The 19047-nt window shown below is 56.8% G+C and overlaps 1 protein-coding gene across 4 annotated transcripts in view; it reads left to right on the top strand.

Moving 5' to 3' along the window:
* The window catches only part of LOC137363922 (transforming growth factor beta-1-induced transcript 1 protein-like), a 102650-nt gene that overhangs the window by 68435 nt on the left and 15168 nt on the right, over positions 1-19047 (top strand). For all 4 annotated transcript variants that reach the window (XM_068027420.1, XM_068027419.1, XM_068027421.1 and 1 more), the window contains 4 exons: positions 11802-11926; positions 13316-13490; positions 13876-13978; positions 17538-17732. In XM_068027420.1, coding sequence (XP_067883521.1) covers positions 11802-11926; positions 13316-13490; positions 13876-13978; positions 17538-17732 — 598 coding nt within the window. The remainder of the gene's footprint in view (positions 1-11801; positions 11927-13315; positions 13491-13875; positions 13979-17537; positions 17733-19047) is intronic.

The following is a 19047-nucleotide window of genomic DNA, read 5'->3' as shown; positions in this document are numbered from 1 at the left end:
GTCAGTACTGAGGGAGTGTCACACTGTGAGAGGGTCAGTACTGAGGGAGTGTCACACTGTCGGAGGGTCAGTACTGAGGGAGTGTCACACTGTCAGAGGGTCAGTACTGAGGGAGTGTCACACTGTCAGAGGGTCAGTACTGAGGGAGTGTCACACTGTCAGAGGGTCAGTACAGAGGGAGTGTCACACTGTTAGAGGGTCAGTACTGAGGGAGTGTCACACCGTCAGAGGGTCAGTACTGAGGGAGTGTCACACTGTCGGAGGGTCAGTACTGAGGGAGTGTCACACTGTCGGAGGGTCAGTACTGAGGGAGTGTCACACTGTCGGAGGGTCAGTACTGAGGGAGTGTCACACTGTCAGAGGGTCAGTACTGAGGGAGTGTCACACTGTCGGAGGGTCAGTACTGAGGGAGTGTCACACTGTTAGAGGGTCAGTACTGAGGGAGTGTCACACTGTCGGAGGGTCAGTACTGAGGGAGTGTCACACTGTCGGAGGGTCAGTACTGAGGGAGTGTCACACTGTCGGAGGGTCAGTACTGAGGGAGTGTCACACTGTCGGAGGGTCAGTACTGATGGAGTGTCACACTGTTATAGGGTCAGTACTGAGGGAGTGTCACACTGTCGGAGGGTCAGTACTGAGGGAGTGTCACACTGTCAGAGGGTCAGTACTGAGGGAGTGTCACACTGTCAGAGGGTCAGTACTGAGGGAGTGTCACACTGTCGGAGGGTCAGTACTGAGGGAGTGTCACACTGTCAGAGGGTCAGTACTGAGGGAGTGTCACACTGTCAGAGGGTCAGTACTGAGGGAGTGTCACACTGTCAGAGGGTCAGTACTGAGAGAGTGTCACACTGTTAGAGGGACAGTACTGAGGGAGTGTCACACTGTCGGAGGGTCAGTACTGAGGGAGTGTCACACTGTCAGAGGGTCAGTACTGAGGGAGTGTCACACTGTCAGAGGGTCAGTACTGAGGGAGTGTCACACTGTCAGAGGCTCAGTACTGAGGGAGCTTCACACTGTCAGAGGGTCAGTACTGAGGGAGTGCCGCACTGTCGGAGGGTCAGTACTGAGGGAGTGTCACACTGTCAGAGGGTCAGTACTGAGGGAGTGTCACACTGTCAGAGGGTCAGTACTGAGGGAGTGCCGCACTGTCGGAGGGTCAGTACTGAGGGAGTGTCACACTGTCGGAGGGTCAGTACTGAGGGAGTGTCGCACTGTCGGAGGGTCAGGACTGAGGGAGTGCCGCACTGTCGGAGGGTCAGTACTGAGGGAGTGCCGCACTGTCGGAGGGTCAGTACTGAGGGAGTGTCGCACTGTCGGAGGGTCAGAACTGAGGGAGTGTCGCACTGTCAGAGGGTCAGTACTGAGGGAGTGTCGCACTGTCGGAGGGTCAGTACTGAGGGAGTGTCGCACTGTCGGAGGGTCAGTACTGAGGGAATGTCGCACTGTCGGAGTGTCAGTACTGAGGGAGTGTCGCACTGTCGGAGGGTCAGTACTGAGGGAGTGCCACACTGTCGGAGGGACAGTACTGAGGGAGTGCCGCACTGTCAGAGGGTCAGTACTGAGGGAGTGCGACACTGTTGGAGGGTCAGTACTGAGGGAGTGCTGCACTGTCGGAGGGTCAGTACCGAGGGAGTGCCGCACTGTCAGAGGGTCAGTACTGAGGGAGTGCTGCACTGTCGGAGGGTCAGTACCGAGGGAGTGTCGCACTGTCGGAGGGTCAGTACCGAGGGAGTGTCGCACTGTCGGAGGGTCAGTACTGAGGGAGTGTCGCACTGTCGGAGGGTCAGTACTGAGGGAGTGTCGCACTGTCGGAGGGTCAGTACTGAGGGAGTGCCGCACAGTCGGAGGGTCAGTACTGAGGGAGTGCCGCTCAGTCGGAGGGTCAGTACTGAGGGAGTGCCGCACTGTCGGAGGGTCAGTACTGAGGAAGCTCCGCACTGTCGGAGGGTCAGTACTAAGGGAGTGCTACACTGTCGGAGGGTCAGTCCTGAGGGAATGCCGCACTGTCGGAGGGTCAGTACTGAGGGAGTGCCGCACTGTCGGAGGGTCAGTACTGAGGGAGTGCTACACTGTCGGAGGGTCAGTCCTGAGGGAATGCCGCACTGTCGGAGGGTCAGTACTGAGGGAGTGCTACACTGTCGGAGGGTCAGTCCTGAGGGAATGCCGCACTGTCGGAGGGTCAGTACTGAGGGAGTGCTACACTGTCGGAGGGTCAGTATTGAGGGAGTGCTGCACTGTTGGAGGGTCAGTACTGAGGGAGCTCCGCACTATCGGAGGGTCAGTACTGAGGGAGTGCGACACTGTCGGAGGGTCAGTACTGAGGGAGCTCCGCACTATCGGAGGGTCAGTACTGAGGGAGTGCGACACTGTCGGAGGGTCAGTACTGAGGGAGTGCTACACTGTCGGAGGGTCAGTCCTGAGGGAATGCCGCACTGTCGGAGGGTCAGTACTGAGGGAGTGCGACACTGTCGGAGGGTCAGTACTGAGGGAGTGCGACACTGTTGGAGGGTCAGTACTGAGGGAGTGCTGCACTGTCGGAGGGTCAGTACTGAGGGAATGCCGCACTGTCGGAGGGTCAGTACTGAGGGAGTGCGACACTGTCGGAGGGTCAGTACTGAGGGAGTGCGACACTGTCGGAGGGTCAGTCCTGAGGGAATGCCGCACTGTCGGAGGGTCAGTACTGAGGGAGTGCGACACTGTCGGAGGGTCAGTACTGAGGGAGTGCGACACTGTTGGAGGGTCAGTACTGAGGGAGTGCCGCTCAGTCGGAGGGTCAGTACTGAGGGAGTGCCGCGCTGTCGGTCAGTACTGAGGGAGTGCTGCACTGTCGGAGGGTCAGTACTGAGGAAGCTCCGCACTGTCGGAGGGTCAGTACTAAGGGAGTGCTACACTGTCGGAGGGTCAGTCCTGAGGGAATGCCGCACTGTCGGAGGGTCAGTACTGAGGGAGTGCTACACTGTCGGAGGGTCAGTCCTGAGGGAATGCCGCACTGTCGGAGGGTCAGTCCTGAGGGAATGCCGCACTGTCGGAGGGTCAGTACTGAGGGAGTGCTACACTGTCGGAGGGTCAGTACTGAGGGAGCTCCGCACTATCGGAGGGTCAGTACTGAGGGAGTGCGACACTGTCGGAGGGTCAGTACTGAGGGAGTGCTACACTGTCGGAGGGTCAGTCCTGAGGGAATGCCGCACTGTCGGAGGGTCAGTACTGAGGGAGTGCGACACTGTCGGAGGGTCAGTACTGAGGGAGTGCGACACTGTTGGAGGGTCAGTACTGAGGGAGTGCTGCACTGTCGGAGGGTCAGTACTGAGGGAGTGTCACACTGTCGGAGGGTCAGTACTGAGGGAGTGCGACACTGTTGGAGGGTCAGTACTGAGGGAGTGCTGCACTGTCGGAGGGTCAGTACTGAGGGAGTGTCACACTGTCGGAGGGTCAGTACTGAGGGAGTGTCACACTGTCGGAGGGTCAGTACTGAGGGAGTGTCACACTGTCGGAGGGTCAGTACTGAGGGAATGCCGCACTGTCGGAGGTTCAGTACTGAGGGAGTGCGACACTGTTGGAGGGTCAGTACTGAGGGAGTGCTGCACTGTTGGAGGGTCAGTACTGAGGGAGTGCGACACTGTTGGAGGGTCAGTACTGAGGGAGTGCCGAACTGTAAGAGTGTCAGTACTGAGGGAGTGCGACACTGTTGGAGGGTCAGTACTGAGGGAGTGCCGAACTGTAAGAGTGTCAGTACTGAGGGAGTGCTGCACTGTCGGAGGGTCAGTACTGAGGGAGTGCCGCACTGTCGGAGGGTCAGTACTGAGGGAGTGTCACACTGTCGGAGGGTCAGTACTGAGGGATTGTCACACTGTCGGAGGGTCAGTACTGAGGGAGTGTCACACTGTCGGAGGGTCAGTACTGAGGGAATGCCGCACTGTCGGAGGTTCAGTACTGAGGGAGTGCGACACTGTTGGAGGGTCAGTACTGAGGGAGTGCTGCACTGTTGGAGGGTCAGTACTGAGGGAGTGCGACACTGTTGGAGGGTCAGTACTGAGGGAGTGCCGAACTGTAAGAGTGTCAGTACTGAGGGAGTGCGACACTGTTGGAGGGTCAGTACTGAGGGAGTGGCGAACTGTAAGAGTGTCAGTACTGAGGGAGTGCTGCACTGTCGGAGTGTCAGTACTGAGGGAGTGCTGCACTGTCGGAGGGTCAGTACTGAGGGAGTGCCGCACTGTTGGAGGGTCAGTACTGAGGGAGTGCCGAACTGTAAGAGTGTCAGTACTGAGGGAGTGCTGCACTGTTGGAGGGTCAGTACTGAGGGAGTGCCGAACTGTAAGAGTGTCAGTACTGAGGGAGTGCTGCACTGTCGGAGGGTCAGTACTGAGGGAGTGCATTCTTTCATTAAGATATGTTTATGACTGTATCTTTGCCATGATGATCTATTTCCACCTCTGGAACGTCGCCCCGACTCCGCCCCTGTCTCAGCTCATCAGCTGCTGAAACCCTCGCCTTCGTTCCCCTCCAGACTCGACCATTCCGCGTCCGAACTCTCACCGAGTCCCCGTTCACCCGTCACCCCTACAACCCTCCCTATCTCTGTAACCTCCTCCAGCCCCTTCAACCCTCCCTATCTCTGTAACCTCCTCCAGCCCCTTCAACCCTCCCTATCTCTGTAACCTCCTCCAGTCCCTACAACCCTCCCTATCTCTGTAACCTCCTCCAGCCCCTTCAACCCTCCCTATCTCTGTAACCTCCTCCAGTCCCTACAACCCTCCCTATCTCTGTAACCTCCTCCAGCCCCTACAACCCTCCCTATCTCTGTAACCTCCTCCAGTCCCTACAACCCTCCCTATCTCTGTAACCTCCTCCAGCCCCTTCAACCCTCCCTATCTCTGTAACCTCCTCCAGCCACTACAACCCTCCCTATCTCTGAAACCTCCTCCAGCCCCTACAACCCACCCTATCTCTTTAACCTCCTCCAGCCTCTACAACACTCCCTTTCTCTGTAACCTCCTCCAGCCCCTACAACCCTCCCTATCTCTTTAACCTCCTCCAGCCTCTACAACACTCCCTTTCTCTGTAACCTCCTCCAGTCCCTACAACCCTCCCTATCTCTGTAACCTCCTCCAGCCCCTACAACCCTCCCTATCTCTGTAACTTCCTCCAGTCCCTACAACCCTCCCTATCTCTGTAACCTCCTCCAGTCCCTACAACCCTCCCTATCTCTGTCACCTCCTCCAGCCCCTACAACCCTCCCAATCTCTGTAACCTCCTCCAGTCCCTACAACCCTCCCTATCTCTGTAACCTCCTCCAGCCCCTACAACCCTCCCTATCTCTGTAACCTCCTCCAGCCCCTACAACCCTCCCTATCTCTGTAACCTCCTCCAGCCCCTACAACCCTCCCTATCTCTGTAACCTCCTCCACCCCCTACAACCCTCCCTATCTCTGTAACCTCCTCCAGTCCCTAAAACCCTCCCTATCTCTGTAACCTCCTCCAACCACTACAACCCTCCCTATCTCTGTAACCTCCTTCCGCCCCTACAGCCCTCCCTATGTCTGTAACCTCCTCCAGCCCCTACAACCCTCCCTATCTCTGTAACCTCCTCCAGCCCCTACAACCCTCCCTATCTCTGTAACCTCCTCCAGCCCCTACAACCCTCCCTATCTCTGTAACCTCCTCCAGCCCCTACAACCCTCCCTATCTCTGTAACCTCCTCCAGCCCCTACAACCCTCCCTATCTCTGTAACCTCCTCCAGCCCCTACAACCCTCCCTATCTCTGTAACCTCCTCCAGCCCCTACAACCCACCCTATCTCTGTAACCTCCTCAGCCCCTACAACCCTCCCTATCTCTGTAACCTCCTCCAGCCCCTACAACCCTCCCTATCTCTGTAACCTCCTCCAGCCCCTACAACCCTCCCTATCTCTGTAACCTCCTCCAGTCCCTAAAACCCTCCCTATCTCTGTAACCTCCTCCAACCACTACAACCCTCCCTATCTCTGTAACCTCCTTCCGCCCCTACAGCCCTCCCTATCTCTGTAACCTCCTCCAGCCCCTACAACCCTCCCTATCTCTGTAACCTCCTCCAGCCCCTACAACCCTCCCTATCTCTGTAACCTCCTCCAGCCCCTACAACCCTCCCTATCTCTGTAACTTCCTCCAGTCCCTACAACCCTCCCTATCTCTTTAACCTCCTCCAGCCCCGACAATCCTCCCTATCTCTGTAACCTCCTCCAGCCCCGACAACCCTCCCTATCTCTGTAACACCCTCCAGTCCCTACAACTCTCCCTATCTCTGTAACCTCCTCCAGTCCCTACAACCCTCCCTATCTCTGTAACCTTCTCCAGTCCCTAGAACCCTCCCTATCTATGTAACCTCCTCCAGTCCCGACAACCCTCCCTATCTCTGTAACCTCCTCCAGTCCCTAGAACCCTCCCTATCTCTGTAACCTCCTCCAGTCCCTAGAACCCTCCCTATCTCTGTAACCTCCTCCAGTCCCTACAACCCTCCCTATCTCTGTAACCTCCTCCAGCCCCTACAACCCTCCCTATCTCTGTAACTTCCTCCAGTCCCTACAACCCTCCCTATCTCTGTAACCTCCTCCAGTCCCTACAACCCTCCCTATCTCTGTAACCTCCTCCAGCCCCTACAACCCTCCCTATCTCTGTAAACTCCTCCAGTCCCTACAACCCTCCCTATCTCTGGAACCTTCTCCAGCCCCTACAACCCTCACTATCTCTGTTACCTCCTCCAGTCCCTATAACTCTCCCTATCTCTGTAACCTCCTCCAGTCCCTACAACCCTCCCTATCTCTGTAACCTTCTCCAGTCCCTACAACCCTCCCTATCTCTGTAACCTCCTCCAGTCCCGACAACCCTCCCTATCTCTGTAACCTCCTCCAGTCCCTAGAACCCTCCCTATCTCTGTAACCTCCTCCAGTCCCTAGAACCCTCCCTATCTCTGTAACCTCCTCCAGTCCCTACAACCCTCCCTATCTCTGTAACCTCCTCCAGCCCCTACAACCCACCCTATCTCTGTAACTTCCTCCAGTCCCTACAACCCTCCCTATCTCTGTAACCTCCTCCAGTCCCTACAACCCTCCCTATCTCTGTCACCTCCTCCAGCCCCTACAACCCTCCCCATCTCTGTAACCTGCTCCATCCCCTACAACCCTCCCTATCTCTAACCTCCTCCAGCCCCTACAACCCTCCCTATCTCTGTAACCTCCTCCAGCGCCTACAACCCTCCCTATCTCTGTAACCTCCTCGAGCCCCTACAACCCTCCCTATCTCTGTAACCTCCTCCAGCCCCTACAACCCTCCCTATCTCTGTAACCTCCTCCAGCCCCTACAACCCTCCCTATCTCTGTAACCTCCTCCAGTCCCTAAAACCCTCCCTATCTCTGTAACCTCCTCCAACCACTACAACCCTCCCTATCTCTGTAACCTCCTTCCGCCCCTACAGCCCTCCCTATCTCTGTAACCTCCTCCAGCCCCTACAACCCTCCCTATCTCTGTAACCTCCTCCAGCCCCTACAACCCTCCCTATCTCTGTAACCTCCTCCAGCCCCTACAACCCTCCCTATCTCTGTAACCTCCTCCAGCCCCTACAACCCTCCCTATCTCTGTAACCTCCTCCAGCCCCTACAACCCTCCCTATCTCTGTAACTTCCTCCAGTCCCTACAACTCTCCCTATCTCTGTAACCTTCTCCAGCCCCGACAACCCTCCCTATCTCTGTAACCTCCTCCAGCCCCTACAACCCTCCCTATCTCTGTAACCTCCTCCAGCCCCTACAACCCTCCCTATCTCTGTAACCTCCTCGAGCCCCTACAACCCTCCCTATCTCTGTAACCTCCTCCAGCCCCTACAACCCTCCCTATCTCTGTAACCTCCTCCAGCCCCTACAACCCTCCCTATCTCTGTAACCTCCTCCAGTCCCTAAAACCCTCCCTATCTCTGTAACCTCCTCCAACCACTACAACCCTCCCTATCTCTGTAACCTCCTTCCGCCCCTACAGCCCTCCCTATCTCTGTAACCTCCTCCAGCCCCTACAACCCTCCCTATCTCTGTAACCTCCTCCAGCCCCTACAACCCTCCCTATCTCTGTAACCTCCTCCAGCCCCTACAACCCTCCCTATCTCTGTAACTTCCTCCAGTCCCTACAACCCTCCCTATCTCTGTAACCTTCTCCAGCCCCTACAACCCTCCCTGTCTCTGTAACTTCCTCCAGCCCCTACAACACTCCCTATCTCTGCAACCTCCTCCAGTCCCTGAAACCCTCCCTACTCTGTAACCACATCCAGTCCCCTACAACCCTCCCTATCTCTGCAACCTCCTCCAGCCCCTACAACCCTCCCTATCTCTGTAACCTCCTCCAGCCCCTACAACCCTCCCTATCTCTGTAACCTCCTCCAGCCCCTACAACCCTCCCTATCTCTGTAACCTCCTCCAGCCCCTACAACCCTCCCTATCTCTGTAACTTCCTCCAGTCCCTACAACCCTCCCTATCTCTGTAACCTTCTCCAGCCCCTACAACCCTCCCTATCTCTGTAACCTCCTCCAGCCCCTACAACCCTCCCTATCTCTGTAACTTCCTCCAGTCCCTACAACCCTCCCTATCTCTGTAACCTCCTCCAGCCCCTACAACCCTCCCTATCTCTGTAACCTCCTCCAGCCCCTACAACCCTCCCTATCTCTGTAACCTCCTCCAGTCCCTAAAACCCTCCCTATCTCTGTAACCTCCTCCAACCAGTACAACCCTCCCTATCTCTGTAACCTCCTTCCGCCCCTACAGCCCTCCCTATCTCTGTAACCTCCTCCAGCCCCTACAACCCTCCCTATCTCTGTAACCTCCTCCAGCCCCTACAACCCTCCCTATCTCTGTAACCTCCTCCAGCCCCTACAACCCTCCCTATCTCTGTAACTTCCTCCAGTCCCTACAACCCTCCCTATCTGGGTAACCTTCTCCAGCCCCTACAACCCTCCCTGTCTCTGTAACTTCCTCCAGCCCCTACAACACTCCCTATCTCTGCAACCTCCTCCAGTCCCTGAAACCCTCCCTACTCTGTAACCACATCCAGTCCCCTACAACCCTCCCTATCTCTGTAAGCTCCTCCAACCCCGACAACCCTCCCTATCTCTGTAACCACCTCCAGCCCCTACAACCCTCCCTATCTCTGTAACATCCTCCAGCGCCTACAACCCTCACTATCTCTGTAACCTCCTCCAGTCCCCACAACCCTCCCTATCTCTGTAACCTCCTCCAGCCCCTACAACCCTCCCTATCTCTGTAACCTCCTCCAGTACCTACAACCCTCCCGATCTCTGTAACCTCCTCCAGTCCCTACAACCCTCCCTATCTCTGTAACCTCCTCCAGCCCCTACAACCCTCCCTATCTCTGTAACCTCCTCCAGTACCTACAACCCTCCCGATCTCTGTAACCTCCTCCAGTACCTACAACCCTCCCGATCTCTGTAACCTCCTCCAGTCCCTACAACCCTCCCTAACTCTGTAACCTCCTCCAGCGCCTACAACCCTCCCTATCTCTGTAACCTCCACCAGCCCCTACAACCCTCCCTATCTCTGTAACATCCTCCAGCCCCTACAACCCTCCCTATCTCTGTAACCACCTCCAGCCCCTACAACCCTCCCTATCTCTGTAACCTCCTCCAGCCCCTACAACCCTCCCATCTCTGTAACCTCCTCCAGTCTCTCCAACCCTCCCTATCTCTGTAACCTCCTCCAGCCCCTGCAACCCTCCCTACCTCTGTAACCTCCTCCAATCCCTACAACCCTCCCTATCTCTGTAATCTATTCCATTCCCCTACAACCCTCCCTATCTCTGTAACATCCTCCAGCCCCTACAACCCTCCCTATCTCTGTAACCACCTCCAACCCCTACAACCCTCCCTATCTCTGTAACCTCCTCCAGCCCCTACAACCCTCCCATCTCTGTAACCTCCTCCAGTCTCTCCAACCCTCCCTATCTCTGTAACCTCCTCCAGCCCCTACAACCCGCCCTATCTCTGTAACCTCCTCCAGCCCCTACAACCCTCCCTATCTCTGTAACCTCCTCCAGTCCATCCAACCCTCCCTATCTCTTTAACCTCTTCCAGCCCCTACAACCCTCCCTATCTCTGTAACCTCCTCCAGTCCATCCAACCCTCCCTATCTCTGTAACCTCCTCCAGCCCCGACAACACTCCCTATCGCTGTAACATCCTCCAGCCCCTACAACCCTCCCTATCTCTGTAACCTCCTCCAGCCCCTACACCCCTCCCTACCTCTGTAACCTCCTCCAGCCCCTACACCCCTCCCTACCTCTGTAACCTCCTCCAGCCCCTACAACCCTCCCTATCTCTGTAACCTCCTCCAGCCACTACAACCCTCGCTATCTCTGAAACCTCCTCCAGTCACTACAGCCCTCCCTATCTCTGAAACCTCCTCCAGTCCCTACAACACTCCCTATCTCTGTAACCTCCTCCAGTCCCCTACACCCCTCCCTATCTCTGAAACCTCCTCCAGTCACTACAGCCCTCCCTATCTCTGAAACCTCCTCCAGTCCCTACAACACTCCCTATCTCTGTAACCTCCTCCAGTCCCCTACATCCCTCTCTATCTCTGTAACATCCTCCAGCCCCTACAACCCGCCCTATCTCTGTAACCTCCTCCAGCCCCTACAACCCTCCCATCTCTGTAACCTCCTCCAGCCCCTACAACCCTCCCTATCTCTGCAACCTCCTCCAGCCCCTACACCCCTCCCTATCTCTGTAACATCCTCCAGCCCCTACAACACTCCCTATCTCTGTAACCTCCTCCAGCCACAGCAACCCTCCCTATCACTGTAACCTCCTCCAGCCCCTACAACCCTCCCTATCTCTGTAACCTCCTCCAGCCCCTACAACCCTCCCTATCTCTGTAACATCCTCCAGCCCCTACAACCCTCCCATCTCTGTAACCTCCTCCAGCCCCTACACCCCTCCCTATCTCTGTAACCTCCTCCAGCCCCTGCACCCCTCCCTATCTCTGTAACCTCCTCCAGCCCCTACAACCCTCCCTATCTCTAACATCCTCCAGTCCCTACAACCCTCCCTCTCTGTAACCTCTTCCAGCCACTACAACCCTCCCTATCACTGTAACCTCCTCCAGCCCCTACAACCCTCCCTATCTCTGTAACCTCCTCCAGCCCCTACAACCCTCCCTATCTCTAACCTCCTCCAGCCCCTACACCCCTCCCTATCTCTGTAACATCCTCCAGCCCCTGCAACCGTCCCTATCTCTGTAACCTCCTCCAGCCCCTACGACCCTCCCAATCTCTGTAACCTCCTCCAGCCCCTACGACCATCCCTATCTCTGTAACCTCCACCAGCCCCTACCACCCTCCCTATCTCTGTAAGCTCCACCAGCCCCTACAACCCTCCCTATCTCTGTAACCTCCTCCAGCCCCTGCAACCGTCCCAATCTCTGTAACCTCCTCCAGCCCCTACGACCATCCCTATCTCTGTAACCTCCACCAGCCCCTACGACCCTCCCAATCTCTGTAACCTCCTCCAGCCCCTACGACCCTCCCAATCTCTGTAACCTCCTCCAGCCCCTACAACCCTCCCTATCTCTGTAACCTCCTCCAGCTCCTACAACCCTCCGAGATCTCTGTGCTCCTTTAAGACGCTCCCTCAAACTCCCCTCTTTGGGCTTTTGGTTCCCGGTCCCTAACGTGGGGTCATATTTTGTTTCATTACGTCCCTGCAAAAGTACCTTGTGACGTTTTATTGCTTTAAAGGCACCACGTAAATTTAAGTTGTTGTTGTCTCCCGACAGCACCGTGTGCAAATCCAAGACCAACGAGCAGATGCCTGCTGGCAATTCGACCATGGTAGGCGGCGGTCTCTCCGAGCTGGATCGTTTGCTGCAGGAACTGAACACAGCGCAGTTCAGCATGACTGGTAAGAGTTAGATCCCAAAGTCACAATTAGAGGGACAGAATTTCAGGTCAACCCATCCCTGATTGTCAGCAAATTGAGGGACTCCATTCAAAGAGGGAGTCTCCCCGTCAGGGACCCCCGTTAAAGAGGGAGTCTCCCCGTCAGGGACCCCCGTTAAAGAGGGAGTCTCCCCGTCAGGGACCCCCGTTAAAGAGGGAGTCTCCCCGTCAGGGACCCCCGTTAAAGAGGGAGTCTCACCGTCAGGGACCCCTGTTAAAGAGGGAGTCTCACCGTCAGAGACCCCTGTTAAAGAGGGAGTCTCACCGTCAGGGACCCCTGTTAAAGAGGGAGTCTCACCGTCAGGGACCCCCGTTAAAGAGGGAGTCTCACCGTCAGGGACCCCTGTTAAAGAGGGAATCTCACCGTCAGGGTCCCCTGTTAAAGAGGGAGTCTCCCCATCAGGGACCCCCGTTAAAGAGGGAGTCTCACCGTCAGAGACCCCCGTTAAAGAGGGAGTCTCACCGTCAGGGACCCCCGTTAAAGAGGGAGTCTCACCGTCAGGGACCCCCGTTAAAGAGGGAGTCTCACCGTCAGGGACCCCTGTTAAAGAGGCTCACCGTCAGGGACCCCTGTTAAAGAGGGAGTCTCACCGTCAGAGACCCCTGTTAAAGAGGGAGTCTCACTGTCAGGGACCCCTGTTAAAGAGGGAGTCTCACCGTCAGGGACCCCCGTTAAAGAGGGAGTCTCACTGTCAGGGACCCCCGTTAAAGAGGGAGTCTCACCGTCAGGGACCCCCGTTAAAGAGGGAGTCTCACCGTCAGGGACCCCTGTTAAAGAGGGAGTCTCACTGTCAGGGACCCCTGTTAAAGAGGGAGTCTCACCGTCAGGGACTCCTGTTAAAGAGGGAGTCTCACCGTCAGGGACCCCTGTTAAAGAGGGAGTCTCACCGTCAGGGACCCCCGTTAAAGAGGGAGTCTCACCGTCAGGGACCCCCTGTTAAAGAGGGAGTCTCACCGTCAGAGACCCCTGTTAAAGAGGGAGTCTCCCCGTCAGGGACCCCCGTTAAAGAGGGAGTCTCACCGTCAGGGACCCCCGTTAAAGAGGGAGTCTCACTGTCAGGGACCCCTGTTAAAGAGGGAGTCTCACCGTCAGGGACCCCTGTTAAAGAGGGAGTCTCACCGTCAGGGACCCCCGTTAAAGAGGGAGTCTCACCGTCAGGGACCCCCGTTAAAGAGGGAGTCTCACCGTCAGAGACCCCTGTTAAAGAGGGAGTCTCACTGTCAGACCCCCGTTAAGGAGGAATTGTCACTAAACACAGGCCTGGGAATATCCAATTGAGATTTCCAATCAAACACACCTTTCTCTCTCTCTCTCTCTCTCTCTCTCTCTCTCTCACTCCACTCTCTACAGATGAAATCCTGGCGCAGTTTCCACCGGGCAAGCCGACCGAGACGCAGGCGGGAATCCAGCAGGCCGAGGCGGACGTCGTCCCCGGCCCCCCAGAAGCGGCAGCGCCCAGGAAGTTGCCAGCTGAGGAGAGGGAGGCCCCGAAAGTGACGGGAGTTGGGCCGCAAGCAGCGATCACGTGAGTTTCGTGTCGCGCGGCGGGCTCACGTTATCAGCCGCGGAGGATATCAGCCCCGAAATACATCCAACCAAACCCCTATACCCCGAGGATCCACCCGTCAGCTTTGAGTCGCTGAAAATTGGCGCATTCGCGTTTAGAATGGGAATTTCCAATGTAAACAGTCACGCGGCACTGGCAATGTCAATGGAGGGGGGGATGGGAGAAGGGAGGGGTGCAAGGGAAACAGGGCGAGAGAGTGGGATGGAAGGGATGAGGGAGGGGATCAGAGAAGAGAGCGAGGTGAGGAGGAGGGGCTAGAGGAAGGAGGGAGGGAGTTGAGGAGATGGTTCTTGAGCGAGTGTTGCCACGATCTGTGTGTCTCTCTCTCTCTCTCTCTGTGTAGGTACCCTGTGCCGCAGACACAAGTGAACAACTCGGCTACAACCGCGACACTAGAGCTGGACAAACTCATGGCCTCGCTCTCCGACTTCCAGCTCCACAGCCAGGTGAGTCTGCCTCGCCCTCCCTCAGCCACTGACACGCAGGTACGGAGGCAGAACCAGAGGAGAGGGTGACCCCAGGAATCTCCAACGCTCCGGCCCATAGTAGTAACCCAGCTATCCCCACTCGATTCAGAAACATAGAAAATGGGAGCAGGCCATTCGGCCCTTCGAGCCTGCTCCGCCATTCATGATGATCACGGCTGATCATCCAACTCAGTAACCTGTTCCCGCTTTCCCCCCCATACCCTTTGATCCCTTTAGACCCAAGAGCTATATCTAACTCCTTCTTGAAAACATACAATGTTTTGTCTTCAACTGCTTTCTGTGGTAGCGAATTCCACAGGCTCACCACTCTCTGGGTGAAGTAATTTCTCCTCATCTCCGTCCTGAAAGGTTTACCCCGTATCCTCAGACTGTGACCCCTGGTTCTGGACTCCCCCACCATCGGGAACATCCTTCCTGCATCTAACCTGTCAAGTCTTGTTAGAATTTTATAGGTTTCTATGAGATCCCTCCTCACTCTTCTGAACTCCAGGATAGTGTATCTAACACACTGTAACACCCGGTCCCAGAGGGGGAAAGGACAGTGTATCTAACACACTGTGACTCCCAGTCCCAGAGGGGGGAAAGGACAGTGTATCCAACACACTGTGACACCCGGTCCCAGAGGGGGGAAAGGACAGTGTATCTAACACACTGTGACACCCAGTCCCAGAGGGGGAAAGGACAGTGTATCTAACACACTGTGACACCCGGTCCCAGAGGGGGGAAAGGACAGTGTATCTAACGCACTGTGACACCCGGTCACAGAGGGCGAAAGGACAGTGTATCTAACACACTGTAACACCCGGTCCCAGAGGGGGAAAGGACAGTGTATCTAACTCACTGTAACACCCGGTCCCAGAGGGGGAAAGGACAGTGTATCTAATACACTGTGACACCCGGTCCCAGAGGGGGGAAAGGACAGTGTCTCTAACACACTGTGACACCCGGTCCCAGAGGGGGAAAGGACAGTGTATCTAACACACTATGACACCCGGTCCCAGAGTGGGAAAGGACAGTGTATCTAACACACTGTGACACCCGGTCCCAGAGGGGGAAAGGACAGTGTATCTAACGCACTGTGACACCCGGTCCCAGAGGCGGAAAGGACAGTGTCTCTAACACACTGTGACACCCGGTCCCAGAGGGGGAAAGGACAGTGTATCTAACACACTGTGACACCGGGTCCCAGAGGGGGGAAAGGACAGTGTATCTAACACACTGTGACACCCGGTCCCAGAGGGGGGAAAGGACAGTGTATCTAACACACTGTGACACCCGGTCCCGGGGGGCGGAGGGAAAGGACAGTGTACCTAACGCACTGTGACACCCGGTCCCAGAGGGGGGGGGGGAAAGGACAGTGTATCTAACGCACTGTGACACCCGGTCCCCGGGGGGGGGAGGGAAAGGACAGTGTACCTAACGCACTGTGACACCCGGTCCCAGAGGGGGGGAAAGGACAGTGTACCTAACGCACTGTGACACCCAGTCCCAGAGGGGGACAGGTCAGTGTATCGAACGCACTGTGACACCCGGTCCCAGAGGGTGGGGGGGGGAAAGGACAGTGTATCTAACGCACTGTGACACCCGGTCCCGGGGGGGGGAGGGAAAGGACAGTGTATCTAACACACTGTGACACCCGGTCCCAGAGGGGGGGAAAGGACAGTGTATCTAACACACTGTGACACCCGGTCCCAGAGGGGGGGGGGAAAGGACAGTGTATCTAACACACTGTGACACCCGGTCCCAGAGGGGGAAAGGACAGTGTATCCAACTCACTGTGACACCCGGTCCCAGAGGGGGAAAGGACAGTGTATCTAACACACTGTGACACCCGGTCCTAGAGGAGGAAAGGACAGTGTATCTAACACACTGTGACACCCGGTCCCAGAGGGGGGAAAGGACAGTGTATCTAACACACTGTGACACCCGGTCCCAGAGGGGGGAAAGGACAGTGTATCTAACACACTGTGACACCCGGTCCCAGAGGGGGAAAGGACAGTGTATCTAACACACTGTGACACCCAGTCCCAGAGGGGGGAAAGGACAGTGTATCTAACACACTGTGACACCCGGTCCCAGAGGGGGAAAGGACAGTGTATCCAACACACTGTGACACCCGGTCCCAGAGGGGGAAAGGACAGTGTATCTAACACACTGTGACACCCGGTCCCAGAGGGGGAAAGGACAGTGTATCTAACACACTGTGACACCCAGTCCCAGAGGGGGGAAAAGGACAGTGTATCTAACACACTGTGACACCCGGTCCCAGAGGGGGAAAGGACAGTGTATCTAACACACTGTGACACCCGGTCCCAGAGGGGGAAAGGACAGTGTATCTAACACACTGTGACACCCAGTCCCAGAGGGGGGAAAGGACAGTGTATCTAACACACTGTGACACCCAGTCCCAGAGGGGGAAAGGACAGTGTATCTAACACACTGTGACACCCGGTCCCAGAGGGGGAAAGGACAGTGTATCTAACACACTGTGACACCCAGTCCCAGAGGGGGGAAAAGGACAGTGTATCTAACACACTGTGACACCCGGTCCCAGAGGGGGAAAGGACAGTGTATCTAACACACTGTGACACCCGGTCCCAGAGGGGGAAAGGACAGTGTATCTAACACACTGTGACACCCAGTCCCAGAGGGGGGAAAGGACAGTGTATCTAACACACTGTGACACCCGGTCCCAGAGGGGGGAAAGGACAGTGTATCTAACACACTGTGACACCCGGTCCCAGAGGGGGAAAGGACAGTGTATCTAACGCACTGTGACACCCGGTCCCAGAGGGGGAAAGGACAGTGTATCTAACACACTGTGACACCCGGTCCCAGAGGGGGGAAAGGACAGTGTATCTAACACACTGTGACACCCGGTCCCAGAGGGGGAAAGGACAGTGTATCTAACACACTGTGACACCCGGTCCCAGAGGGGGGAAAGGACAGTGTATCTAACACACTGTGACACCCGGTCCCAGAGGGGGAAAGGACAGTGTATCTAACACACTGTGACACCCGGTCCCAGAGGGGGAAAGGACAGTGTATCTAACACACTGTGACACCCGGTCCCAGAGGGGGAAAGGACAGTGTATCTAACACACTGTGACACCCGGTCCCAGAGGGGGAAAGGACAGTGTATCTAACACACTACATCAGCTGTTAGACTGTTACGTTGAGCTGAATTGATGATATCTGTGTAGGACACTGGGATTGACAGTGCTGTGTGCAGCCTCTGCGGGCACCACTGGACAATGTCCCGACTGGTCAGTGTGATGGTGACATTGCCTCTCGCCGGGATCTTCCTGTGTCTCATTTGGCGGCTTTGATGTGTTGAAGGGGGGAATCCGCACGAGCAGCTGGTGATGTTACTGTTTGATAATTCTCCCTCTCTCCGCCTCCCCGCTCCCTCTCTCCGCTCCCTCTCCCCGCCTCCCCGCTCCCTCCCTCCCTCCCTCTCCCTTCTCCTTCCTCCCTCCGCCCCCACCCCCCCCCCCCCCCCCCCACCTCTCTGTAGCCCCTGGCCCAGACAGCCTCACAGCCGAGTGTAACAGTCGTCTCCCCTGGACCGGTCAGTGAGTCACAGACAGCCGTCCCTGCTGGGAACCTGGATAACATGCTGGGAATACTGCAGTCCAGCCTCAGCCGCCAGGGAATCTCGACCATCACCAAGGGCTCCTGTAGCGCCTGTCGGAAGCCCATCGTGGGGCAGGTGAGAGAGGGAAGGTGAGGGGAGGGGCGGGTGAAGATGGGGTGGGAGTGGGGGGGAGGTGGGGGCAAGAGGACGGGTAGGGGGGGGCAGGGCTCCAATATTTGGCTCGCACTTGCAAATTAATCCCAGGAGGAGCTGTGGCAAATGGCGAGGGCTTTCACAGTCGAATAGCAGAGGTCATTAAATAAATGGGCTGAGATCAGCCATCTGTGACCCTATCCCCACTTTGATTAAAAAAACACACTAGGGGGTTGTGGGGGGGTGGGGGGGGGGGAGAGGGGGGGGGGGTGCGACTGGGCAAAGGGGTGGACAGCCTTGATATCTATAGGGGAAAAAAAACAAAATAACGTGCATTTGCATAGAGCCTTCCCCCACCCGCAGGATGCCCCAAAGTGCCTGACAGCCAATGAGGTGCCGTCACTGCTGAGGCACAGCAAGATTCCACCAGGCCAGGACACCGAGAAGAACCCCCCAGTCCTGCCATTCTTCCAAGAGGAAGCTTTCCCTCTGCCCAAGAGGGCAGACGGGTTCCGAGACACTGCGGCACTCCGACAGTGCGGCACTCCCTCAGTACTGACCCTCCGACAGTGCGGCACTCCCTCAGTACTGACCCTCCGACAGTGCGGCACTCCCTCAGTACTGAACGCCCGACAGTGCGGCACTCCCTCAGTACTGACCCTCCGACAGTGCGGCACTCCCTCAGTAATGACCCTCCGACAGTGCGGCACTCCCTGAGTACTGACCCTCCGACAGTGCGGCACTCCCTGAGTACTGACCCTCCGACAGTGCGGCACTCCCTGAGTACTGACCCTCCGACAGTGCGGCACTCCCTGAGTACTGACCCTCCGACAGTGCGGCACTCCCTGAGTACTGACCCTCCGACAGTGCGGCACTCCCTCAGTACTGACCCTCCGACAGTGCGGCACTCCCTCAGTACTGACCCTCCGACAGTGCGGCACTCCCTCAGTACTGACCCTCCGACAGTGCGACACTCCTTCAGCGCGGCACTCCGACAGTGCGGCACTCCGACAGTGCGGCACTCGCTCAGTACTGACCCTCCGACAGTGCGGCACTCCCTCAGTACTGACATTCCGACTGTGCGACAGTCCCTCAGTACTGACCCTCCGATAGTGCGGCACTCCCTCAGTACTGACCCTCCGACAGTGTGACGCTCCCTCAGTACTGACCCTCTGACAGTGCGACGCTCCCTCAGTACTGACCCTCCGACAGTGCGGCACTCCCTCAGTACTGACCCTCCGACAGTGTGGCACTCCCTCAGTACTGACCCTCCGACAGTGCGGCACTCCCTCAGTAC

Source organism: Heterodontus francisci, unplaced genomic scaffold, assembly GCF_036365525.1.
Source record: "Heterodontus francisci isolate sHetFra1 unplaced genomic scaffold, sHetFra1.hap1 HAP1_SCAFFOLD_645, whole genome shotgun sequence".
In the NCBI taxonomy this organism is placed as follows: Eukaryota; Metazoa; Chordata; class Chondrichthyes; order Heterodontiformes; family Heterodontidae; genus Heterodontus; species Heterodontus francisci.
Note: the sequence above shows the minus strand (reverse complement) of the source record. Positions and strands in the feature narration are given on the sequence as shown.